This window comes from Oncorhynchus mykiss, chromosome 14, assembly GCF_057628025.1.
Source record: "Oncorhynchus mykiss isolate SJ-2025 chromosome 14, ASM5762802v1, whole genome shotgun sequence".
NCBI classification, from domain to species: Eukaryota; Metazoa; Chordata; class Actinopteri; order Salmoniformes; family Salmonidae; genus Oncorhynchus; species Oncorhynchus mykiss.
Window position 1 is genome coordinate 41,504,061 of NC_143035.1, and position 27,204 is coordinate 41,531,264.

General features: G+C 43.3%; 1 protein-coding gene across 2 annotated transcripts in view; it reads left to right on the forward strand.

The window, feature by feature from the left end:
• LOC110487799 (vascular endothelial growth factor receptor 3) overlaps window positions 1-27,204 on the forward strand; it is a 220,239-nt gene that overhangs the window by 123,006 nt on the left and 70,029 nt on the right. For both annotated transcript variants that reach the window (XM_090198927.1, XM_090198929.1), the window contains exons 9-12: window positions 1,200-1,378; window positions 4,722-4,905; window positions 22,175-22,310; window positions 26,687-26,795. In XM_090198927.1, the coding sequence (XP_090055053.1) occupies window positions 1,200-1,378; window positions 4,722-4,905; window positions 22,175-22,310; window positions 26,687-26,795 (608 nt within the window). The remainder of the gene's footprint in view (window positions 1-1,199; window positions 1,379-4,721; window positions 4,906-22,174; window positions 22,311-26,686; window positions 26,796-27,204) is intronic.

The following is a 27,204-nucleotide window of genomic DNA, read 5'->3' on the forward strand; positions in this document are numbered from 1 at the left end:
TATCTGATATGGAACATTAACTATCTGGAACATTAACTATCTGATATTGAACATTAACTATATGGAACATTAACTATCTGATATGGAACATTAACTATCTGATATGGAACATTAACTATCTGATATGGAACATTAACTATCTGGAACATTAACTATCTGGAACATTAACTATCTGATATGGAACATTAACTATCTGGAACATTAACTATCTGGAACATTAACTATCTGATATTGAACATTAACTATATGGAACATTAACTATCTGATATGGAACATTAACTATCTGATATGGAACATTAACTATATGGAACATTAACTATCTGATATGGAACATTAACTATCTGATATGGAACATTAACTATCTGATATGGAACATTAACTATCTGATATGGAACATTAACTATATGGAACATTAACTATCTGATATGGAACATTAACTATCTGATATGGAACATTAACTATATGGAACATTAACTATCTGATATGGAACATTAACTATCTGATATTGAACATTAACTATATGGAACATTAACTATCTGATATGGAACATTAACTATATGGAACATTAACTATCTGATATGGAACATTAACTATCTGGAACATTAACTATCTGATATGGAACATTAACTATCTGATATGGAACATTAACTATCTGATATGGAACATTAACTATCTGATATGGAACATTAACTATCTGCCATGGAACATTAACTCTCTGATATGGAACATTAACTATCTGATATGGAACATTAACTATATGGAACATTAACTATCTGGAACATTAACTATCTGATATGGAACATTAACTATCTGGAACATTAACTATCTGATATGGAACATTAACTATCTGATATGTAACATTAACTATCTGGAACATTAACTATCTGATATGGAACATTAACTATCTGATATGGAACATTTGTCTTCATAATGTTGTCACTTTGTTGTGAGGACGCCCTCTAAATTCATCTTTCAGAACCAGGTTTGTTGCTGGACAAAAGCGTGCTGACATTCTGTTTAGCCAATCAGCTAGCTAGATATTTTGCTGCAGTTAGCTATTCTAGCTTGCTGATATTGATCAGACAAATCCCAAAGTGTACCCTGTTTCTGATGCATGTATTTTACAATACTTATTTGCTACAATACCTTGCTATATCAAGTTCAACTTTGTATTCCTTTTTGTTTGGATGTTCTCTCAGGTATAAAGGTGATAAGTTGATCAGCCGTCGTCCAGAGTTCAACAGGATGCGTCTCCATCAGCACTATAACTTAGAGATCAGAGACGTTCACCCTGAGGATGCTGGGAACTACACCGTCCTCCTCAAGAACACCGCCTCCCCGCTGGAGAGGAGACTCACCATCACACTCATCATCAACGGTAACCATCCCCATAACCATCACATTCATCGTCAACGGTAACTATCACCATAACACTCATTGCCAACGGTAACCGTCCCCATAACACTCATTGTCAACAGTAACTGTCATCATAACCATCACAATCATCGTCAACGGTAACTATCACCATAACACTCATTGCCAACGGTAACCGTCCCCATAACACTCATTGTCAACAGTAACTGTCATCATAACCATCACAATCATCATCAACGGTAACTATCACCATAACACTCATTGCCAACGGTAACCGTCCCCATAACACTCATTGTCAACAGTAACTGTCATCATAACCATCACAATCATCGTCAACGGTAACTATCACCATAACACTCATTGCCAACGGTAACCGTCCCCATAACACTCATTGTCAACAGTAACTGTCATCATAACCATCACAATCATCATCAACGGTAACTATCACCATAACACTCATTGCCAATGGTAACCGTCCCCATAACACTCATTGTCAACAGTAATTGTCATCATAACCATCACACTCATCGTCAACGGTAACTATCACCATAACACTCATTGCCAACGGTAACCATCCCCATAACACTCATCGTCAACGATAACAACAGTTGAAGTCAGAAGTTTACATCCACTGAGGTTGGAGTCATTAAAAATAGTTTTTCAACCACTCCACAAATGTCTTGTTAACAAACTATAGTTTTGGCAATTCGGTTAGGATCGACTTTGTGCATGACACAAGGAATTTTTCCAACAATTGTTTACAGACTGATTATTTCACTTAAATTTTACTGAATCACAATTCCAGTGGGTCAGAAGTTTACATACACTAAGTTGACTGTGCCTTTAAACAGCTTGGAAAATTCCAGAAAATTATGTCATGGCTTTAGAAGCTTCTGACAGGCTAATTGACATGATTTGAGTCAATTGGAGGTGTACCTGTGGATATATTTCAAGGTCTACCTTCAAACTCAGTGCCTCTTTGCTTTACATCATAGGAAAATCAAAATAAATCAGCCAAGACCTCAGAACAAAAAAGTATAGACCTCCACAAGTCTGGTTCATCCTTCGGAGCAATTTTCAAACTCCTGAAGGTACCACGTTCATCTGTACAAACAATAGTATGCAAGTATAAACACCATGTCGTCGTACCGCTCAGGAAGGAGATGCGGTCTCCTAGAAATGAACGTACTTTGGTGTGAAAAGTGCAAGTCAATCCCAGAACAACAGCAAAGGACCTTGTGAAGATGCTGGAAGAAACAGGTACAAAAGTATCTATATCCACAGTAAAACAAGTCCATAACCTGAAAGGCCGCTCAGCAAGGATGAAACCACTGCCCCAAAACCGCCATAAAAAAGCCAGACTACGTTTTGCAACTGCACTTGGGGACAATGATCGTACTTTTTGAAGAAATGTCCTCTGGTCTGGTGAAACAAAAATAAAACTGTTTGGCCATAATGACCGTTGTTCTGTTTGGAGGAAAAAGGGGGAGGCTTGCAAGCCGAAGAACACCATCCCAACCGTGAAGCACGGGGGTGGCAGCATCATGTTGTGGGGGTGCTTTGCTGCAGGAGGGACTGGTGCACTTTCCAAAATAGATGGCATCATGAGGTAGGAAAATTATGTGGATATATTGAAACATCTCAAGACATCAGTCTTAAAGCTTGGTCCAAAGACCCCAATCATACTTCCAGAATTGTGACAAAATGGCTTAAGGATATCAAAGTCAAGGTATTGGAGTGGCCATCACAAAGCCCTGACCTCAACCCTATAGAAGATGTGTTGGCAGAACTGAAAAAGTGTGTGCAAGCAAGGAGGCCGACAAACCTGACTCAGTTACACCAGCTCTGTCAGGAGGAATGGGCGAAAATTCACCCAAATTATTGTGGGAAGCTTGTGGAAGGCTACCCGAAATGTTTGACCCAAGTTAAACAATTTAAAGGCACTGCTACCAAATACTAATTGAGTGTATGTAAACTTCTGCCCCAATAAAAACTGAAATAAATCATTCTCTCAACTATTATTCTGACATTTCACATTCTTAAAATAAAGTGGTGATCCTAACTGACCTAAGACAGGGAATTTTTACTAGGATTAAATGTCAGGAGTTGTGAAAACTGAGTTTAAATGTATTTGGCTAAGGGGTTTGTAAACTTCTGACTTCAACTGTATAACTATTACAAGCATTGTCAATGGTAACTATCACCATAACACTCACCGTCAACGGTAACTATCACCATAACACTCATCGTCAATGGTAACTATCACCATAACACTCATCGTCAACGGTAACTATCACCATAACACTCATCGTCAATGGTAACTATCACCATCACACTCATCGTCAATGGTAACGATCACCATAACACACATTGTCAACGGTAACTATCACCATAACTCTCATCGTCAATGGTAACTATCACCATAACACTCATCGTCAAAGGTAACTATCACCATAACACTCATCGTCAATGGTAACTATCACCATCACACTCACCGTCAACGGTAACTATCACCATAACACTCATCGTCAATGGTAACTATCACCATAACTCTCATCGTCAACGGTAACTATCACCATAACACTCATCGTCAACGGTAACTATCACCATAACACTCATCGTCAATGGTAACTATCACCATAACACTCATCGTCAATGGTAACGATCACCATAACACTCATCGTCAATGGTAACTATAACCATCACACTCATCGTCAACGGTAACTATCACCATCACACACATCGCCAACGGTAACTACCACCATCAAACTCATCGTCAATGGTAACTATCACCAATACACTCATCGTCAATGGTAACTATAACCATCACACTCATCGTCAACGGTAACTATCACCATCACACACATCGCCAACGGTAACTACCACCATCAAACTCATCGTCAATGGTAACTATCACCAATACACTCATCGTCAAGGGTAACAAATAAACAAATAACAAGAAACAGTTACAAATAAACAAAGCACCTGTGGGTAGAAGGCTCACCATCAAACTATTTTCAGTGGTGTAGTTGAACACACTCTCAGTGGTGTAGTTGAACACACTCTCAGTGGTGTAGTTGAACACACTCTCGTGGTGTAGTTGAACACACTCTCAGTGGTGTAGTTGAACACACTCTCAGTGGTGTAGTTGAACACACATTCTCAGCTGTGTATGTGAACAGACACACACTCTAGTTGCCAGGTTCAATAAATCAAATGGAATATTCCCAAAAGGTTCAAGCTATATCAAGCATTTGTTAATATTAGATTTATGTATTTGACCATGGTCTGATACCCTGATTAGAGTCTCCCCCCGTCATTCTACCCCCCCCCCCAACCCACCCCAGTCCCCCCTCAGATCCATGAGAAGGAAATAGCGACACCCTCTAACCCGTATAGTCGTGGCAGCAGACAGACCCTCATCTGTACAGGATACGGACTCCCCGCCCCCAACATCACCTGGCAGTGGAGGGCATGGAGCCCCTGTGGCCTCAACAGCACCCAACGCCTGGAAGACAAACACCCACACCTGTAAGACACACCCACACCTGTAAGACACACCCACACCTGTAAGACACACCCACACCTGTAAGACACACTCACACCTGTAAAACACAACCACAACCATAACTATCACCATAACACTCATCGTCAACGGTAACTTTCACCATAACACTCATCGTCAATGGTAACCATCACCATAATACTCATCGTCAATGGTAACCATCACCATAACACTCATCGTCAACGGTAACTATCACCATAACCATCACCATCCCACTCATCGTCAACGGTAACTATCACCATAACACTCATCGTCAATGGTAACCATCACCATAACACACATTGTCAACGGTAACTATCTCCATAACCATCACCATCCCACTCATCGTCAACGGTAACTATCACCATAACACTCATCGTCAATGGTAACCATCACCATAACACACATTGTCAACGGTAACTATCACCTTAGCACTCATCGTCAACGGTAACTTTCACCATAACACTCATTGTCAACGGTAACTATCACCATAACCATCACCATAACACTCATCGTCAACGGTAACCATCCCCATCATACTCATCGTCAACGGGTAAATAATGTCCGAGTGTTGGAGTGTGCCTCTGGCTATCTGTAAATAATGTCTGAGTGTTGGAGTGTGCCCCTGGCTATCTGTAAATAATGTCTGAGTGTTGGAGTGTGCCCCTGGCTATCTGTAAATAATGTCTGAGTGTTGGAGTGTGCCCCTGGCTATCTGTAAATAATGTCTGAGTGTTGGAGTGTGCCCCTGGCTATCTGTAAATAATGTCAGTGTTGGAGTGTGCCCCTGGCTATCTGTAAATAATGTCTGAGTGTTGGAGTGTGCCCCTGGCTATCTGTAAATAATGTCAGAGTGTTGGAGTGTGCCCCTGGCTATCTGTAAATAATGTCTGAGTGTTGGAGTGTGCCCCTGGCTATCCGTAAATAATGTCTGAGTGTTGGAGTGTGCCCTGGCTATCTGTAAATAATGTCTAAGTGTTGGAGTGTGCCCCTGGCTATCTGTAAATAATGTCTAAGTGTTGGAGTGTGCCCCTGGCTATCTGTAAATAATGTCTGAGTGTTGGAGTGTGCCCCTGGCTATCTGTAAATAATGTCTGAGTGTTGGAGTGTACCCCTGGCTATCCGTAAATAATGTCTAAGTGTTGGAGTGTGCCCCTGGCTATCTGTAAATAATGTCTGAGTGTTGGAGTGTTCCCCTGGCTATCTGTAAATAATGTCTGAGTGTTGGAGTGTGCCCCTGACTATCTGTAAATAATGTCCGAGTGTTGGAGTGTGCCCCTGGCTATCTGTAAATAATGTCTGAGTGTTGGAGTGTGCCCCTGGCTATCTGTAAATAATGTCTGAGTGTTGGAGTGTGCCCCTGGCTATCTGTAAATAATGTCAGTGTTGGAGTGTGCCCCTGGCTATCTGTAAATAATGTCCGAGTGTTGGAGTGTTCCCCTGGCTATCTGTAAATGATGTCTGAATGTTGGAGTGTGCCCCTGGCTATCTGTAAATGATGTCTGAATGTTGGAGTGTGCCCCTGGCTATCTGTAAATAATGTCTGAGTGTTGGAGTGTGCCCCTGGCTATCTGTAAATAATGTCAGTGTTGGAGTGTGCCCCTGGCTATCTGTAAATAATGTCTGAGTGTTGGAGTGTGCCCCTGGCTATCTGTAAATAATGTCTGAGTGTTGGAGTGTGCCCCTGGCTATCTGTAAATAATGTCTGAGTGTTGGAGTGTGCCCCTGGCTATCTGTAAATAATGTCTGAGTGTTGGAGTGTGCCCCTGGCTATCTGTAAATAATGTCTGAGTGTTGGAGTGTGCCCCTGGCTATCTGTAAATAATGTCTGAGTGTTGGAGTGTACCCCTGGCTATCCGTAAATAATGTCTGAGTGTTGGAGTGTGCCCCTGACTATCTGTAAATAATGTCCGAGTGTTGGAGTGTTCCCCTGGCTATCTGTAAATAATGTCTAAGTGTTGGAGTGTGCCCCTGGCTATCTGTAAATAATGTCTAAGTGTTGGAGTGTGCCCCTGACTATCTGTAAATAATGTCCGAGTGTTGGAGTGTTCCCTTGGCTATCTGTAAATAATGTCTAAGTGTTGGAGTGTGCCCCTGGCTATCTGTAAATAATGTCTGAGTATTGGAGTGTGCCCCTGGCTATCCGTAAATAATGTCTGAGTGTTGGAGTGTGCCCCTGGCTATCTGTAAATAATGTCTGAGTGTTGGAGTGTGCCCCTGGCTATCTGTAAATAATGTCCGAGTGTTGGAGTGTTCCCTTGGCTATCTGTAAATAATGTCTAAGTGTTGGAGTGTGCCCCTGGCTATCTGTAAATAATGTCTGAGTGTTGGAGTGTGCCCCTGGCTATCTGTAAATTTTAATAACAAGAAAATGGTGCTGTCTGCTTTGCTTAATAGAAGGAATTTGAAATTATTTATATTTTTACTTTTACTTTTGATACTGAAGTACATTTAGAACCAAATACTTTGACTTTAACTTTCTATTAAGGTATCTATACTTTTACTCAAGTATGACAATTGGGTACTTTTTCCACCACTGGTAGTTGTAGTAATAGACAGTTATGTAGTTTTGTAGTTTTGTAGTTCTAGATTGATTTGTTGTTTTGTAGTTCTAGATAGTTTATTCGTTTAGAAAGTTGTGTAATTCAAGATCGTTTTGTAGTTCTAGATAGTTTAGTAGTTTTGTTGCGTATAAAACATTGTTTTCTTTCTTCATATACAGGGAGATGAGGCTGCAAATGTGCATGTGGCTATTTCTGTGTGAGAGAGAGTGAGCATGTTTGTGTGTGTGGCAAGTTTTGTGTGAGTGTGTGTCTGCCCGGGGATATTTCTAGGTCTGTGTGAGGAGAGGAGTGTGTGTGGACTAACAACAGGATGTTTGGAGGGACAGAGGGCAACGCAGCATCACACACACACAGAGAGAGAGAGGGAATGAGGGCGAAGAGAGGGAGCAGTGTAGCATCCTCTGGCCATGAGAGATGGAGGGAGGTGAGACTGGATACTAACACACTCAGTGTTACACACCCTGGATACTAACACACTCAGTGTTACACACCCTGGATACTAACACACTCAGTATTACACACCCTGGATACTAACACACCCTGGATACTAACACACTCAGTATTACACACCCTGGATACTAACACACCCTGGATACTAACACACTCAGTATTACACACCCTGGATACTAACACACTCTGGATACTAACACACTCAGTATTACACACCCTGGATACTAACACACCCTGGATACTAACACACCCTGGATACTAACACACCCTGGATGCTAACACACTCAGTATTACACACCCTGGTGACTAACACAGCCTGGTTGATAACACACCCTGGATACTAACGCACTCAGTGTTACACACCCTGGATACTAACACACCCTGGATACTAACACACCCTGGATACTAACACACTCCTAATGCAATCCTTTCTCTGTAATTAATATTACCTGATTGAACTAATCATGTAAATGTAATTAACTAGAAAGTCAGGGCACCACGGAAGAGAGTTTATAGAGCTGTTATCTTCCGAATAAACTCTTAAAGACCTGGTAATCTTTTACATCAATAGCAGTCAACGTTAATCGTCACCTTATTTCAGTCTCATCTGAACATCGTAGAATTCTTGGTTATCTTCACAAACCCTGGCTAACAAGTTGAATCAGCAATACAACATTGGGTTAAATTGTTTATTTACTAAATTTATTTATCCAATGTATTTCAGTCCAGTGTATTTCAGTCCAGTATATTTCAGTCCAGTGTATTTCAGTCCAGTGTATTTCAGTCCAGTGTATTTCAGTCCAATGTATTTCAGTCCAGTGTATTTCAGTCCAGTGTATTTCAGTCCAGTGTATTTCAGTCCAATGTATTTCAGTCCAGTGTATTTCAGTCCAATGTATTTCAGTCCAGTGTATTTCAGTCCAATGTATTTCAGTCCAGTGTATTTCAGTCCAGTGTATTTCAGTCCAATGTATTTCAGTCCAGTGTATTTCAGTCCAGTGTATTTCTCCAATGTATTTCAGTCCAGTGTATTTCTCCAATGTATTTCAGTCCAGTGTATTTCAGTCCAATGTATTTCAGTCCAGTGTATTTCTCCAATGTATTTCAGTCCAGTGTATTTCAGTCCAGTGTATTTCAGTCCAGTGCATTTCAGTCCAGTGTATTTCAGTCCAATGTATTTCAGTCCAGTATATTTCAGTCCAGTGTATTTCAGTCCAGTGTATTTCAGTCCAGTGTATTTCAGTGCAGTGCATTTCAGTCCAGTGTATTTCAGTCCAGTATATTTCAGTCCAGTGCATTTCAGTCCAGTGTATTTCAGTCCAGTATATTTCAGCCCAGTGTATTTCAGTCCAATGTATTTCAGTCCAGTGTATTTCAGTGCAGTGTATTTCAGTCCAGTGTATTTCAGTCCAGTATATTTCAGTCCAGTGCATTTCAGTCCAGTGTATTTCAGTCCAGTATATTTCAGCCCAGTGTATTTCAGTCCAATGTATCAGTCCAGTGTATTTCAGTCCAGTGTATTTCAGTCCAGTGTATTTCAGTCCAGTGTATTTCAGTCCAGTGCATTTCAGTCCAGTGTATTTCAGTCCAGTGTATTTCAGTCCAGTATATTTCAGTCCAGTGTATTTCAGTGCAGTGTATTTCAGTCCAATGTATTTCAGTCCAGTATATTTCTGTCCAGTGTATTTCAGTCCAGTGTATTTCTCCAATGTATTTCAGTCCAGTGTATTTCTCCAATGTATTTCAGTCCAATGTATTTCAGTCCAGTGTATTTCAGTCCAGTGTATTTCAGTCCAATGTATTTCTCCAATGTATTTCTGTCCAGTATATTTCTGTCCAGTGTATTTCAGTCCAGTGTATTTCTCCAATGTATTTCAGTCCAGTGTATTTCAGTCCAGTGTATTTCAGTCCAGTATATTTCTGTCCAGTGTATTTCAGTCTAGTGTATTTCAGTCCAGTGTATTTCAGTCCAGTGTATTTCAGTCCAGTGTATTTCAGTCTAGTGTATTTCAGTCTAGTGTATTTCAGTCCAGTGTATTTCAGTCCAGTGTATTTCAGTCCAGTATATTTCTGTCCAGTGTATTTCAGTCCAGTGTATTTCTCCAATGTATTTCAGTCCAGTGTATTTCAGTCCAGTGTATTTCAGTCCAGTGTATTTCTCCAATGTATTTCAGTCCAGTATATTTCTGTCCAGTGTATTTCAGTCCAGTGTATTTCTCCAATGTATTTCAGTCCAATGTATTTCAGTCCAGTGTATTTCTCCAATGTATTTCAGTCCAGTGTATTTCAGTCCAGTGTATTTCAGTCCAATGTATTTCAGTCCAGTGTATTTCAGTCCAATGTATTTCAGTCCAGTATATTTCAGTCCAGTGTATTTCAGTCCAGTGTATTTCTCCAATGTATTTCAGTCCAGTGTATTTCAGTCCAGTGTATTTCAGTCCAATGTATTTCAGTCCAGTGTATTTCAGTCCAGTGTATTTCAGTCCAGTGTATTTCAGTCCAGTGTATTTCAGTCCAGTGTATTTCAGTCCAGTATATTTCAGTCCAGTGCATTTCAGTCCAGTGTATTTCAGTCCAGTATATTTCAGCCCAGTGTATTTCAGTCTAATGTATTTCAGTCCAGTGTATTTCAGTCCAGTGTATTTCAGTCCAGTGTATTTCAGTCCAGTGTATTTCAGTCCAGTGCATTTCAGTCCAGTGTATTTCAGTCCAGTGTATTTCAGTCCAGTATATTTCAGTCCAGTGTATTTCAGTGCAGTGTATTTCAGTCCAATGTATTTCAGTCCAGTATATTTCTGTCCAGTGTATTTCAGTCCAGTGTATTTCTCCAATGTATTTCAGTCCAGTGTATTTCTCCAATGTATTTCAGTCCAATGTATTTCAGTCCAGTGTATTTCAGTCCAATGTATTTCTCCAATGTATTTCTGTCCAGTATATTTCTGTCCAGTGTATTTCAGTCCAGTGTATTTCTCCAATGTATTTCAGTCCAGTGTATTTCAGTCCAGTGTATTTCAGTCCAGTATATTTCTGTCCAGTGTATTTCAGTCTAGTGTATTTCAGTCCAGTGTATTTCAGTCCAGTGTATTTCAGTCCAGTGTATTTCAGTCTAGTGTATTTCAGTCTAGTGTATTTCAGTCCAGTGTATTTCAGTCCAGTGTATTTCAGTCCAGTATATTTCTGTCCAGTGTATTTCAGTCCAGTGTATTTCTCCAATGTATTTCAGTCCAGTGTATTTCAGTCCAGTGTATTTCAGTCCAGTGTATTTCTCCAATGTATTTCAGTCCAGTATATTTCTGTCCAGTGTATTTCAGTCCAGTGTATTTCTCCAATGTATTTCAGTCCAATGTATTTCAGTCCAGTGTATTTCTCCAATGTATTTCAGTCCAGTGTATTTCAGTCCAGTGTATTTCAGTCCAATGTATTTCAGTCCAATGTATTTCAGTCCAGTGTATTTCAGTCCAATGTATTTCAGTCCAGTATATTTCAGTCCAGTGTATTTCAGTCCAGTGTATTTCTCCAATGTATTTCAGTCCAGTGTATTTCAGTCCAGTGTATTTCAGTCCAATGTATTTCAGTCCAGTGTATTTCAGTCCAGTGTATTTCAGTCCAGTGTATTTCAGTCCAGTGTATTTCAGTCCAGTGCATTTCAGTCCAGTGTATTTCAGTCCAGTGCATTTCAGTCCAGTGCATTTCAGTCCAGTGCATTTCAGTCCAGTGTCATACAAATTACTAAATACTCAGAAGTAATTGAAATACATGTTTCAGTGTAACAGAAGTACTGCCCAACTTGGCACACACATGTATAAAGACACAGGTATTCTCACCTCCACAGACCCCCTGGGGTGTTCCTCCCCTGCACCAGACTGGGGCGTCCTCTGTTCCTCTCCTGTTGAACACCACACAGTGGGGCTAAGAACCGCTTCCATTCTGCAAATCATCCTGCACACACACACACACACACACACAGAGACACACACACACACACACACACACACACACACACACACACACACACACACACACACACACACACACACACACATAGACACACACACACAGAGACACACACACAGAGACACACACACACACACACACAGAGACACACACACACACACACACACACACACACACACACACACACAGAGAGAGAGACACACACAGAGACATACACACACACACTGAGACCCACACACTGAGACGCACACACTCACACACTCACACTGAGACACACACACTGAGACGCACACACACACACACACACACACACAGCTGTCAATCACTGACACAAACACACACGTAGGCATGCGCTTGCGCTCACACACTTCTCTGGTAAAACACACACACACACACACACACACACACACATACACTGAATCACCGATCAGGGCCTAGGGCTTTCCTCATCCTTACTCAGTCTTCAGAAGCCCAGGAGAACCATCTAATGGATGTTCTGTAGGGACAGCGACAAGGCTTCTCAACCTGGGACTGTCCCTCCCAGCCATGGCATTCTGTTGTGACCACCTCTGAGTGAATTATGTTGCATCTATCTGAACAAACAATATCATACATCTCAATGTATCTCCCTTAGGGCTTCATTTCAGAAAGTAATGTTTTTTTTGAAAAGGAGAGGAGATGGAGGGGAGAGGTTATGGAGGGAAGATGGGAGAGGAGAAGGAGGGGAGAAGAGGAGGGGAGAAGAGAATGAGAGGAGAAGAGAATGAGGGGAGGGGAGAAGAGGAAGTGGTAGAAGTGGACAGAAGAGAATAAGGGAGAGGAGACTGATAGTAGAACAGTAGAACATCAGCCAGTAGATCAGTAGTAACATCAGCCAGTAGATAGTAGAACAGTAGTAACATCAGCCAGTAGAACAGTAGTAACATCAGCCAGTAGAACAGTAGTAACATCAGCCAGTAGAACAGTAATAACATCAGCCAGTAGAACAGTAGTAACATCAGCCAGTAGACAGTAGTAACACCAGTCAGTAGAACAGTAGTAACATCAGCCAGTAGAACAGTAGTAACATCAGCCAGTAGAACAGTAGAACAGTAGTAACATCAGCCAGTAGAACAGTAGTAACATCAGCCAGTAGAACAGTAATAACATCAGCCAGTAGAACAGTGATAACATCAGCCAGTAGAACAGTAGTAACATCAGCCAGTAGACAGTAGTAACACCAGTCAGTAGAACAGTAGTAACATCAGCCAGTAGAACAGTAGTAACATCAGCCAGTAGAACAGTAGTAACATCAGCCAGTAGACAGTAGTAACACCAGTCAGTAGAACAGTAGTAACATCAGCCAGTAGAACAGTAGTAACATCAGCCAGTAGAACAGTAGTAACATCAGCCAGTAGAACAGTAGTAACATCAGCCAGTAGAACAGTAGTAACATCAGCCGGTAGAACAGTAGTAACATCAGCCAGTAGATAGTAGAATAGTAGAACATCAGCCTGTAGAACAGTAGTAACATCAGCCAGTAGAACAGTAGTAACATCAGCCAGTAGAACAGTAATAACATCAGCCAGTAGAACAGTAGTAACATCAGCCAGTAGAACAGTAGTAACATCAGCCAGTAGAACAGTAGTGACATCAGCCAGAAGAACAGTAGTAACATCAGCCAGTAGATAGTAGAATAGTAGAACATCAGCCAGTAGATAGTAGAACAGTAGTAACATCAGCCAGTAGAACAGTAGTAACATCAGTCAGTAGAACAGTAGTAACATCAGCCAGTAGAACAGTAGTAACACCAGCCACTAGATAGTAGAACAGTAGTAACATCAGTCAGTAGAACAGTAGTAACATCAGCCAGTAGAACAGTAGTAACATCAGCCAGTAGAACAGTAGTAACATCAGCCAGTAGAACAGTGATAACATCAGCCAGTAGAACAGTAGTAACATCAGCCAGTAGAACAGTAGTAACATCAGTCAGTAGAACAGTAGTAACATCAGCCAGTAGAACAGTAGTAACATCAGTCAGTAGAACAGTAATAACATCAGCCAGTAGAACAGTAGTAACATCAGTCAGTAGAACAGTAGTAACATCAGTCAGTAGAACAGTAGTAACATCAGCCAGTAGAACAGTAGTAACATCAGCCAGTAGATAGTAGAACAGTAGTAACATCAGTCAGTAGAACAGTAGTAACATCAGCCAGTAGATAGTAGAACAGTAGAACAGTTGTAACATCAGCCAGTAGAACAGTAGTAACATCAGCCAGTAGAACAGTAGAACATCAGCCAGTAGCCAGTAGAACATCAGCCAGTAGAAAGTAGCACATCAGCCAGTAGAACAGTAGAACATCATCCAGTAGAACAGTAGAACATCAGCCAGTAGAACATCAGCCAGTAGAACAGTAGAACATCAGCCAGTAGACAGTAAAACAGTAGTAACATCAGCCAGTAGAACAGTAGAACATCAGCCAGTAGAACAGTAGAACATCAGCCAGTAGAACATCAGCCAGTAGAACAGTAGAACATCAGCCAGTAGACAGTAGAACATCAGCCAGTAGACAGTAGAACATCAGCCAGTAGAACAGTAGAACATCAGCCAGTAGAACATTAGCCAGTAGAACAGTAGAACATCAGCCAGTAGACAGTAGAACAGTAGTAACATCAGCCAGTAGAACATCAGCCAGTAGAACATCAGCCAGTAGAACAGTAGAACATCAGCCAGTAGAACAGTAGAACATCAGCCAGTAGACAGTAGAACATCAGCCAGTAGACAGTAGAACATCAGCCAGTAGAACATCAGCCAGTAGAACAGTAGAACATCAGCCAGTAGACAGTAGAACATCAGCCAGTGGACAGTAGAACATCAGCCAGTAGAACATCAGCCAGTAGAACAGTAGAACATCAGCCAGTAGACAGTAGAACATCAGCCAGTAGAAAGTAGCACATCAGCCAGTAGACAGTAGAACATCAGCCAGTAGACAGTAGAACATCAGCCAGTAGAACATCAGCCAGTAGAACAGTAGAACATCAGCCAGTAGACAGTAGAACATCAGCCAGTAGACAGTAGAACATCAGCCGGTAGATAGTAGTCATTTCTGCTGTGTGATAACAAATGGTGGCCATTCAACATGTAGAAGTGGATAGAAAATGACGTCCAATGTTCTGTGGTCAGAAGTGATAGTTCAGCCACCTGCTGCTACTTACCCTTCATCAGTGTGTAGCAGGGGGGATGGAGAGGAGAGGAGAGGAGATGAAAGGAGAGAGGACAGGAGCAGGGGGCATGGAGAGGAGAGGAGAGGAGAGGAGAGGAGAGGAGCATTGGGGATGGAGAGGAGAGGAGAGGAGAGAGGAGCCGGGGGATGGAGAGGAGAGGAGAGAGGAGCAGGGGGGATGGAGAGGAGAGGAGAGAGGAGCAGGGGGGATGGAGAGGCGAGGAGAGGAGAGGAGAGGAGAGCAGGGGGGATGGAGAGGAGAGGAGAGGAGAGGAGAGGAGAGGAGAGGAGAGGAGGGGTGGAGAGGAGAGGAGAGAGGAGCCGGGGGGATGGAGAGGAGAGAGGAGCAGGGGGATGGAGAGGAGAGAGGAGCAGGGGGGTGGAGAGGAGAGGATAGGAGAGAGGAGCCGGGGGGATGGAGAGGAGAGAGGAGCAGGGGGGATGGAGAGGAGAGGAGAGAGGAGCAGGGGGGATGGAGAGGAGAGGAGAGGAGAGGGGAGCAGGGGGATGGAGAGGAGAGGAAAGAGGAGCAGGGGGATGGAGAGGAGAGAGGAGCAGGGGGATGGAGAGTAGAGGAGAGAGGAGCAGGGGGGATGGAGAGGAGAGGAGAGAGGAGCAGGGGGGATGGAGAGGAGAGGAGAGGAGAGGGGAGCAGGGGGATGGAGAGGAGAGGAAAGAGGAGCAGGGTGAAAGGGTAGAGGGAGCGATATACAGTATGTAGAAAATGGTGGTTGACATGATTCCTTAGTTATACTGCTGAACACACAAAGGAATCTCAGACACATCTTAATAACACACAACACACACAGACACACACTCACACACTCACACACACACAACACACACAGACACACACTCACACACACACACACAGACACACACTCACAAACACACACTCACATCTCAGTTCATCCTCATCAGGGAGTCCTCAATCGTACATCCTGACACACACACACAACTTCACTGACCTGTGTGTGTGTGTGTGTGTGTGTGTGTGTGTGTGTGTGTGTGTGTGCGTGTGTGTGTGTGTTTTTATCACTTTGGTACAATTTTCACAAGTTTGTGGTTCATTTTCACAACTCTGATCAAATGCAGCCAGTCGTTCATTCTGTTATTGTTCATTAATTTGGATTGTAAACATCTTTCACCACACAACCATTGATTCAAAATATATACGTTTATTGTGAAATGTAATGACAACATCGTTTTAATCACCAAAACACAACATAATGATATATTTTCAGTGTAGTCGTTTTAGCTACCAGTTAATCCAATAGCAAACAATGCAACATACACAACATGACCAAAAGTATGTGGACACCTGCTCTTCCAACATCTCTGGTCCCCCCTTTGCTGCTATAACAGCCTCCACTCTTCTGGGAAGGCTTTCCACTAGATGTTGGAACATTGCTGCTATAACAGCCTCCACTCTCCTGGGAAGGCTTTCCACTAGATGTTGGAACATTGCTGCTATAACAGCCTCCACTCTTCTGGGAAGGCTTTCCACTAGATGTTGGAACATTGCTGCTATAACAGCCTCCACTCTTCTGGGAAGGCTTTCCACTAGATGTTGGAACATTGCTACTATAACAGCCTCCACTCTCCTGGGAAGGCTTTCCACTAGATGTTGGAACATTGCTGCTATAACAGCCTCCACTCTTCTGGGAAGGCTTTCCACTAGATGTTGGAACATTGCTGCTATAACAGCCTCCACTCTTCTGGGAAGGCTTTCCACTAGATGTTGGAACATTGCTGCTATAACAGCCTCCACTCTTCTGGGAAGGCTTTCCACTGGATGTTGGAACATTGCTGCGGGGACTTGCTTCCATTCATCCACAAGAGCATTAGTGAGGTCAGTCACTGATGTTGGGGGCGATTAGGCCTGGCTCGCAGTCGGCGTTCCAATTCATCACAAAGGTGTTTGATGGTGTTGAGGTCAGGGCTCTGTGCAGGTCAGTCAAGTTCTTCCACACCAAACTTGACAAACCATTTCTGTATGGACCTCGCATTGTGCACGGGAGCATTGTCATGCTGAAACAGGATAGGGCCTTCCCCAAACTGTGGCCACAAAGTTGGAAGCACAGAATCCTCTAGAATGTCATTGTATTCTGTAGCGTTAAGATTTCCCTTCACTGGAACTAAGGGGCCTGAACCATGAAAAACAGCCCCAAACCATTATTCCTCCTCCACCAAACTTTACAGTTGGCACTATGCATTGGGGCAGGTAGCGTTCTCCTGGCATCCGCCAAACCCAGATTCACCCGTTGGACAGCCAGATGGTCAAGCGTGATTCTTTACTCCAGAGAACGCGTTTCCACTGCTCCAGAGTCCAATGGCGGTGAACTCTACACCACTCACACTTGTGTACTGCTGCTCTGCCATGAAAACCCATTTCATGAACCTCCCCACTAACAATTACTGTACTGACGTTGCTTCCAGAGGCAGTTTGAAACTCGATAGTGAGTGTTGACACCCGAGGACAGACGATTTTGGTGAGCTTGTGTGGCCAACCACTTCACGGCTGAGCCGCTGTTGCTCCTGGACATTTCCACTTCACAATAACAGCACGTTTGAGATTGCATGGCTGTGTGCTCGATTTTATACACCCGTCAGCAACGTGTGTGGCTGAAAAATAAACCACTAATTTGAGGGGGTGTCCACATACATTTGTATGTATAATGTACATATTTAAAATCACCCACAATACAAGTAGTATTCCGCAGTACTGTAAATTAGAGTAGACCATTTTCACATCTGGCAATACACTTACATTACCCCAACAAAATTACAGAAAATCTATCTTTACCTAAAATCAGGGATTTCCTCGTTGTCTGATTCATTTTCAGTATCAGAGAGAGTCAACATGACACCCCGGAAAGTGGTCCTTCCCAACATGTTCAGTTCTTCATGAGATCTTTCCAAAAGAGCCACAGTAGAAAAAAATTATCCACACACACTGAGCAGTTCATGTTATAGACAGAGACATGCTACATGGCAGACCAATCAGAACTCAACTCTCGGCATGTCCAGCCCATAAATTATCTCAGCCAATCAGAGATAGCGGAAGGTTTCCTGTATTTTTTCATGGCTAAACTCGTAATTTAACAATTGTATTCGTATTTACAGATGGCATCTCACTTTGTTATTAAGGCACGTGAAAGTTCATATGTTCGAGCATATGAACTTTCATGTCTTCTTTTTCGAAATGGGTTCTCTCTTTGTCCAAAGAAAACGCATTTCGATAAAGAAGATATTTAAAAACGCTCCTGTGAAGTTGTGACCTGCGACATACGCCTTAGTTCTTGAAACGGATCACATATGACTGTAAATGTAATGGTAAAGCCTACAGAATATCCTGCAGACGTTTTTCTTAGCGAAATGTTCTCATGACAGTCAATCTTTTCAGATTGGGGAGAACTAATCTGCAGCCTCTGCCATGGTAAGACCTCGGTTTAGCGCATGGTCCTCTGCTGTCTACCTCTCTGACAGGACCCATACCCACCTCTCTGACAGGACCCATGCCCACCTCTCTGATGTCTACCTCTCTGACAGGACCCATGCCCACCTCTCTGACAGGACCCATGCCCACCTCTCTGACAGGACCCATGCCCACCTCTCTGCTGTCTACCTCTGACAGGACCCATACCCACCTCTCTGACAGAACCCATACCCACATCTCTGACAGGACCCATACCCACCTCTCTGACAGGACCCATGCCCACCTCTCTGACAGGACCCATACCCACCTCTCTGACAGGACCCATACCCACCTCTCTGACAGGACCCATACCCACCTCTCTGACAGGACCCATACCCACCTCTCTGACAGGACCCATACCCACCTCTCTGATGTCTACCTCTCTGACAGGACCCATACCCACCTCTCTGACAGGACCCATACCCACCTCTCTGACAGGACCCATGCCCACCTCTCTGACAGGACCCATACCTACCTCTCTGACAGGACCCATACCCACCTCTCTGACAGGACCCATACCCACCTCTCTGACAGGACCCATACCCACCTCTCTGACAGGACCCATACCCACATCTCTGATGTCTACCTCTCTGACAGGACCCATACCCACCTCTCTGACAGGACCCATACCCACCTCTCTGACAGGACCCATGCCCACCTCTCTGACAGGACCCATACCTACCTCTCTGACAGGACCCATACCCACCTCTCTGACAGGACCCATACCCACCTCTCTGACAGGACCCATACCCACCGCTCTGACAGGACCCATACCCACCTCTCTGACAGGACCCATACCCACCTCTCTGACAGGACCCATACCTACCTCTCTGACAGGACCCATATCCACCTCTCTGACAGGACCCATGCCCACCTCTCTGACAGGACCCATACCTACCTCTCTGACAGGACCCATACCCACCTCTCTGACAGGACCCATACCTACCTCTCTGACAGGACCCATACCCACCTCTCTGACAGGACCCATACCCACCTCTCTGACAGGACCCATACCTACCTCTCTGACAGGACCCATACCCACCTCTCTGCTGTCTGCCTCCCTCTCTCTGATGTCTACCTCTCTGACAGGACCCATACCCACCTCTCTGACCGGCTCCTTGTCCAGGAGCTCTTGGGTCTCTTCCTCTCCCTCTTGCTGTCTCTCTTCCTCTCCCTCTTGCTGTCTCTCTGCTCCATGTCAAGTGTTCCCACACCCTATTTTATATGGTGATCTGTTGTGGTGAGCACTATGTGAAATCAATTAGCAATAATGAGGTGAAATCAATTACCAGTAATGAGTAGTCATTATGCGTGGTTATCATGTATCATACATGTCATTTACATGTTTATACTTTACAAACACATTTTGTTTCTGTAGTTCTCCAAATCCATATAGAGTAGAGCAACCAGTTTAACATCTATAGGTTAACCAAACGGTTAATTGGTTACCCATTGAGCTCAGTTGGATTTAGTGATGACAATATAAATGAAAAGTATTGTGAGCATTGCATTGTGAAAGGTATTTTGAGAGGAAACACCGATTCGATTCTGGTGAAAATGTGAATGTGTGATTGTTTTTTTGTACTTTAGTCAACTGAAAATGTGCTTAAAAGTTGTTTTTAGTTTTAAAAACTCAGCCTTTTTGATGATCTTGGTACTAAGAGTTGTGAAATGTGACCACATACTTGTGAAAATAGTACCAAAGAGACAACAGAAACCCTGTAACGTAGGCCTATACCATGCCAGTCACAACACCAGCGTTCTTCACAAGGTAACACCACATCTTTAGGGGGGGCAGACCTCAGTCGTTGGTAATGAATCCGATTGTTTTCTGTGCTTCGTACACATTACAAACGCGCCCCGTTTCTCTCCAAAAGGACTCATAATAGTGTTTCTAATGTCATGTCTCATTGGAGCTGCGGTTCGTTTTCACACATTTTGGTTATGATACAAATGATGCATTTCATTGCTTATCATTTACACAGTAGAAAAATGGTCTCGCCTTTGAATGTGAGGCGCGTCGCTCCGCTCGTGGTTCACATGTATCGCTGAGGGGGTGTCATCAGTGAAACATTCAACATATCCTTCCACAAGGACACAAAGGGCACCATATTCCCTGTGTGTCTCATAGATGATTGTCTCGTAGATGATTGTCTCGTAGATGATTGTCTCATAGATGATTGTGTCATTGATGATTGTCTCGTAGATGATTGTGTCATTGATGATTGTCTCGTAGATGATTGTCTCAGAGATGTGTCTCATAGATGATTGTCTCAGAGATGTGTCTCATAGATGATTGTCTCATAGATGATTGTCTCGTAGATGATTGTCTCATAGATGATTGTCTCGTAGATGTGTCTCATAGATGATTCTCTCATAGATGTGTCTCATAGATGATTCTCTCATAGATGATTGTCTCATAGATGATTGTCTCGTAGACGATTGTCTTATAGATGATTGTCTCATAGATATGTCTCATAGATGATTGTCTCGTAGATGATTGTCTCGTAGATGATTGTCTCGTAGATGATTGTCTCATAGATGATTGTGTCGTTGATGATTGTCTCGTAGATGATTGTGTCGTTGATGATTGTCTCGTAGATGATTGTCTCGTAGATGATTGTCTCGTAGATGATTCTCTCATAGATGTGTCTCGTAGATGATTGTCTCGTAGATGATTGTCTCGTAGATGATTGTCTTATTCATGATTGTCTCGTAGATGATTGTCTTATTCATGATTGTCTCGTAGATGATTGTCTCGTAGATGATTGTCTCGTAGATGATTGTCTCGTAGATGATTGTCTCGTAGATGATTGTCTCATAGATGATTGTCTCGTAGATGATTGTCTTATTCATGATTGTCTCGTAGATGATTGTCTCGTAGATGATTGTCTCGTAGATGATTGTCTCGTAGATGATTGTCTCGTAGATGATTGTCTCGTAGATGATTGTCTCGTAGATGTCCTGTTTGATGTTGATGTGCTTCTGTTTTCTCCTCTGTTTACTCCACCACCACAGCACACTATGCATGGCAATCACTGAAACAAGACCTGCGTCCCAAACAGCACCCTATTCCCTATGTAGTGCCCTCCTTTTGATCACATAGTGCACTACGTAGGGGAAAAGGGTGCCATTTGGGCCCTGGTCAAAGGATACGTTGGATGGTTTTCTGACAGCTGATTTATTGAGGAAAGTTACCAGCAATGACTGTGATTGTGTGGTGGTCTTTACTTAGCTGAATGCGCTAACTGTAACTGGATGAGAGAGTCTGGTAAATGACCGACCATGTAAACGTATGGAAAAGTCTGGAACATTGGATGGTTCCCCAAATGCTATTGGTTTAGTCCTGTTCTGTTCTGCACCGAGGAACACATCGCTCCGTCATCCTCTGAGGGTTTCTTTGTGCTTTGAAATTGATTTAAATTCTACACATTTTTTTACCTAAAAAATCTGTCAAGCAATCTGTCAAGCAAGCATCAATCCTAAAAGTAGTGCACTATATAGGGAATAGGGTGCCAGCCCTGGTCTAAAGTAGTGCACTATATAGGGGCTAGGGTGCCTACGGGCCGTGGTGAAAGACTATGTTGTTGTGTTTTGTGTTTTGTAGGAGTCGGAGGGACCGTAAAGGGCGTAGCGACAGCGTCTCAGACTGTCAGAACTGGCAGGACCTGGACTCACAGAACACCGTTAATAAAATAGAAAACATCGAGACGTCCGTCGAAGTGGTGGACGGGAGGCAGAAGGTTGGTTCTCACTCCCTAAACAAAAGTTTACACCGTTTAACAATACTGCAAATGTTGTCTGAATGTTATCTGAATGTTACCTGAACGTTACCTGAACGTTACCTAAATGTTTAATCATGACAGCGTTAGTACATTATTCTATCATTCTGATCAAGTATCTCAGAGAAAGAGACAATGTTAGATCTCTGAGGACAAATGTTATCTGAATGTTATCTGAATGTTGAATCATAACCATGCTATTATATTATTGTTGCCTATAATTTTGATCAAGTTTCCAATTAGGATTTAGTAGGTAGTAGATTTATTAGGTTGCTTTCAGTTTTAAACTGAATCGTACACCAATTTACAATCATAGATTGATGATTTTATAAAGCTTTAGTATCTCATAGATATAACAGGAAGATAGTCCCTTAACCTAGTTGGCAGAACAACTCTTTATACAGTGGGGAGAACAAGTATTTGATACATTGGTTTTCCTACTTACAAAGCATGTAGAGGTCTGTAATTTTTATCATAGGTACACTTCAACTGTGAGAGACGGAATCTAAAACAAAAATCCAGGAAATCACATTGTATGATTTTTAAGTAATTAATATGCATTTTATTGCATGACATAAGCATTTGATACATCAGAAAAGCAGAACTTAATATTTGGTATAGAAACTTTGTTTGCAATTACAGAGATCATACGTTTCCTGTAGTTCTTGACCAGGTTTGCACACACTGCAGCAGGGATTTTGGCCCACTCCTCAATACAGACCTTCTCCAGATCCTTCAGGTTTCGGGGCTGTCGCTGGGCAATATGGACTTTCAGCTCCCTCCAAAGATTTTCTATTGGGTTCAGGTCTGGAGACTGGCTAGGCCACTCCAGGACCTTGAGATGCTTTTTACGGAGCCACCCCTTAGTTGCCCTGGCTGTGTGTTTCGGGTCGTTGTCATGTTGGAAGACCCAGCCACGACCCATCTTCAATGCTCTTACTGAGGGAAGGAGGTTATTGGCCAAGATCTCACGATACATGGCCCAATCCATCCTCCTCTCAATACGGTGCAGTCGTCCTGTCCCCTTTACAGAAAAGCATCCCCAAAGAATGATGTTTCCACCTCCATGCTTCACGGTTGGGATGGTGTTCTTGGGGTTGTACTCATCCTTCTTCTTCCTCCAAACACGGCGAGTGGAGTTTAGACCAAAAAGCTCTATTTTTGTCTCATCAGACCACATGACCTTCTCCCATTCCTCCTCTGGATCTTCCAGATGGTCATTGGCAAACTTCAGACGGGCCTGGACATGCGCTGGCTTGAGCAGGGGGACCTTGGGTGCGCTGCAGGATTTTAATCCATGACGGCATAGTGTGTTACTAATGGTTTTCTTTGAGACTGTGGTCCCAGCTCTCTTCAGGTCATTGACCAGGTCCTGCCGTGTAATTCTGGGCTGATCCCTCACCTTCCTCATGATCATTGATGGCCCACGAGGTGAGATCTTGCATGGAGCCCCAGACCGAGGGTGATTGACCGTCATCTTGAACTAATAATTGCGCCAACAGTTGTTGCCTTCTCACCAAGCTGCTTGCCTATTGTCCTGTAGCCCATCCCAGCCTTGTGCAGGTCTACAATTTTATCCCTGATGTCCTTACACAGCTCTCTGATCTTGGCCATTGTGGAGAGATTGGAGTCTGTTTGATTGAGTGTGTGGACAGGTGCAGTTAATACAGGTAATGAGTGGAGAACAGGAGGGCTTCTTAAAGAAAAACTAACAGGTCTATGAGAGCCAGATTTCTTACTGGTTGGTAGGTGATCAAATACTTATGTCATGCAATAAAATGCAAATTAATTACTTAAAAATCATACAATGATATTTTCTGGATTTTTGTTTTAGATTCCATCTCTCACAGTTGAAGTGTACCTATGATAAAAAAATTACAGACCTCTACATGCTTTGTAAGTAGGAAAACCTGCACAATTGGCAGTGTATCAAATACTTGTTTTTAGTGTCCTGTGTGACAGTATTTCTACCTAAGTGTCCTGGGTGACAGTATTTCTACCTAAGTGTCCTGTGTGACAGTATTTCTACCTAAGTGTCCTGGGTGACAGTATTTCTACCTAAGTGTCCTGGGTGACAGTATTTCTACCTAAGTGTCCTGGGTGACAGTATTTCTTACTAAGTGTCCCGTGTGACAGTATTTCTATCTAAGTGTCCCAAACAGTGTCCTGTGTGACAGTATTTCTACCTAAGTGTCCCAAACAGTGTCCTGTATGACAGAGAAGAGAGGGCAAGTGTTCCATTTCCACCTCAGAAATATTTTGAACCCTCTTCCTGAGCACACTTCCTGAGGGGAATGGGACTACACACACACACACACACACACACACACACACACGCAAATGCACACACAGCACACTTCCTGTTGTGGGTCACACCTGTGAGGTCAGTTCCTGTTGTGAGGGAGTGGCAGCGGAAAGGTTTGAGTCACGTCAAGTTCTACAGAGACCGTGTTCTCATCAACCAGGACAACACAGCAACACCAGGACAACCAGGACAACTAGAGCCAGAGTAGCATGGAATCAACCAGGACAACAAGAGCCAGAGTAGCATGGAATCAACCAGGACAACAAGAGCCAGAATAGCATGGAATCAACCAGTACAACCAGGACAACAAGAGCCAGAATAGCATGGAATCAACCAGGACAACAAGAGCCAGAGTAGCATGGAATCAACCAGGACAACAAGAGCCAGAGTAGCATGGAATCAACCAGGACAACAAGAGCCAGAGTAGCATGGAATCAACCAGGACAACCAGGACAACAAGAGCCAGAATAGCATGGAATCAACCAGGACAACAAGAGCCAGAGTAGCATGGAATCAACCAGGACAACCAGGACAACAAGAGCCAGAATAGCATGGAATCAACCAGGACAACAAGAGCCAGAATAGCATGGAATCAACCAGGACAACAAGAGCCAGAGTAGCATGGAATCAACCAGGACAACCAGGACAACAAGAGCCAGAATAGCATGGAATCAACCAGGACAACAAGAGCCAGAATAGCATGGAATCAACCAGGACAACAAGAGCCAGAGTAGCATGGAAACAACCAGGACAGCCTGGACAACCAGAGTCAGAGTAGCATGGAAACAACCAGGACAACCAGAGTCAGAGTAGCATGGAAACAACCAGGACAACCAGAGTCAGAGTAGCATGGAAACAACCAGGACCACTAGGACAATAAGAGTCAGAGTAGCATGGAAACAACCAGGACCACTAGGACAATAAGAGTCAGAATATCATGGAATCAACCAGGACAGCCAGGACAACCAAAGTCAGAGTAGCATGAAATCAACCAGAACAACCAGGACAACGAGTAGCATGGAAACAACCAGGACAGCCAGGACAACCAGGACAACCAGAACAACCAGGACAACCAGAGTCAGAGTAGCATGGAAACAACCAGGACAACCAGGACAACCAGAGTCAGAGTAGCATGGAAACAACCAGGACAACCAGAGTCAGAGTAGCATGGAAACAACCAGGACAACCAGGACAGCCAGGACACCCAGGACAACCAGAGTCAGAGTAGATACTAGTGGATTGAGTGTGGATTCCAGGCTAGGGGTCAAAGTCCCAGTCAGTTGTCTAGTAAAAAACACGTCAACACATGATAAAACATTAGAAGCTTCTTCCTTTCCTGTTCAGCACTTTCAATGTAATAGTACATTTATTTAGTATGAAAACCATGTTTGTATTGAAACCTGTCTTCCTCTAGATAGTCAGCAGGCTGGTGATGCAGAACACCTGTCTTTTTTAATGTTTATATTCTCCTCATCTCCCCTTCCCTCCCTCTCCTCTCCCTCCCCTCTCCATCTCCTCTCCTCTCCCCCTCCCTTCTCCTCTCCTCACCTCTCCTCCCCTCCCCTCCCCTTCCCTCCCTCTCCTCTCCATCTCCTCTCCATCTCCTCTCCTCTCCCCCTCCCTTCTCCTCTCCTCACCTCTCCTCCCCTCCCCTCCCCTTCCCTCCCTCTCCTCTCCATCTCCTCTCCATCTCCTCTCCTCTCCCCCTCCCTTCTCCTCTCCTCTCCTCACCTCTCCTCCCCTTCCCTCCCTCTCCTCTCCCTCTCCTCTCCATCTCCTCTCCATCTCCTCTCCTCTCCCCCTCCCTTCTCCACTCCTCTCCTCCCCTCCCCTTCCCTCTCTCTCCTCTCACCTCTCCTCCCCTCTCCTTCTTCCCTCCCTCTCCTCTCTCTCTCCTCTCCCTCCCTCTCCTCTCCTCTCTCCTCTCCCCCTCCCTCCCCTCTCCTCCCCCCTCCCCTCTCCTCCCTCTCCTCTCCTCTCCTCCCTCCCTCCTTCTTCTCTACTCTCCCTCCCCCCCTCCTCTCCTCTCTAGATAGTCAGCAGACTGGTGATCCAGAACGCCAGTGTATCAGTCATGTATAAATGTACTGCTAACAACACAGTGGGTAAAGACCAGAAGCTGATATACTTCTATGTGACCAGTGAGTATTTCAACGTATTTCCTTCTCTTGGTTTAGCATACAAAGTACTGCACAGTAATATGCACTGTACTGTATATACATTAATAAGTCCTGTACAGTACTATGCACTATACCTTATATACATGAATAAGTACTGTACAGTACTATGCATTATACCGTATATACATTAATAAGTACTGTACAGTAATATGCATTATACCGTATATACATTAATAAGTACTGTACAGTAATATGCACTATACTGTATATACATGAATAAGTACTGAACAGTAATATGCACTATACTGTATATACATTAATAAGTACTGTACAGTAATATGCACTATACTGTATATAAATTAATAAGAACTATACAGTAATATACATTATACTGTATATACATTAATAAGTCCTGTACAGTAATGTGCAC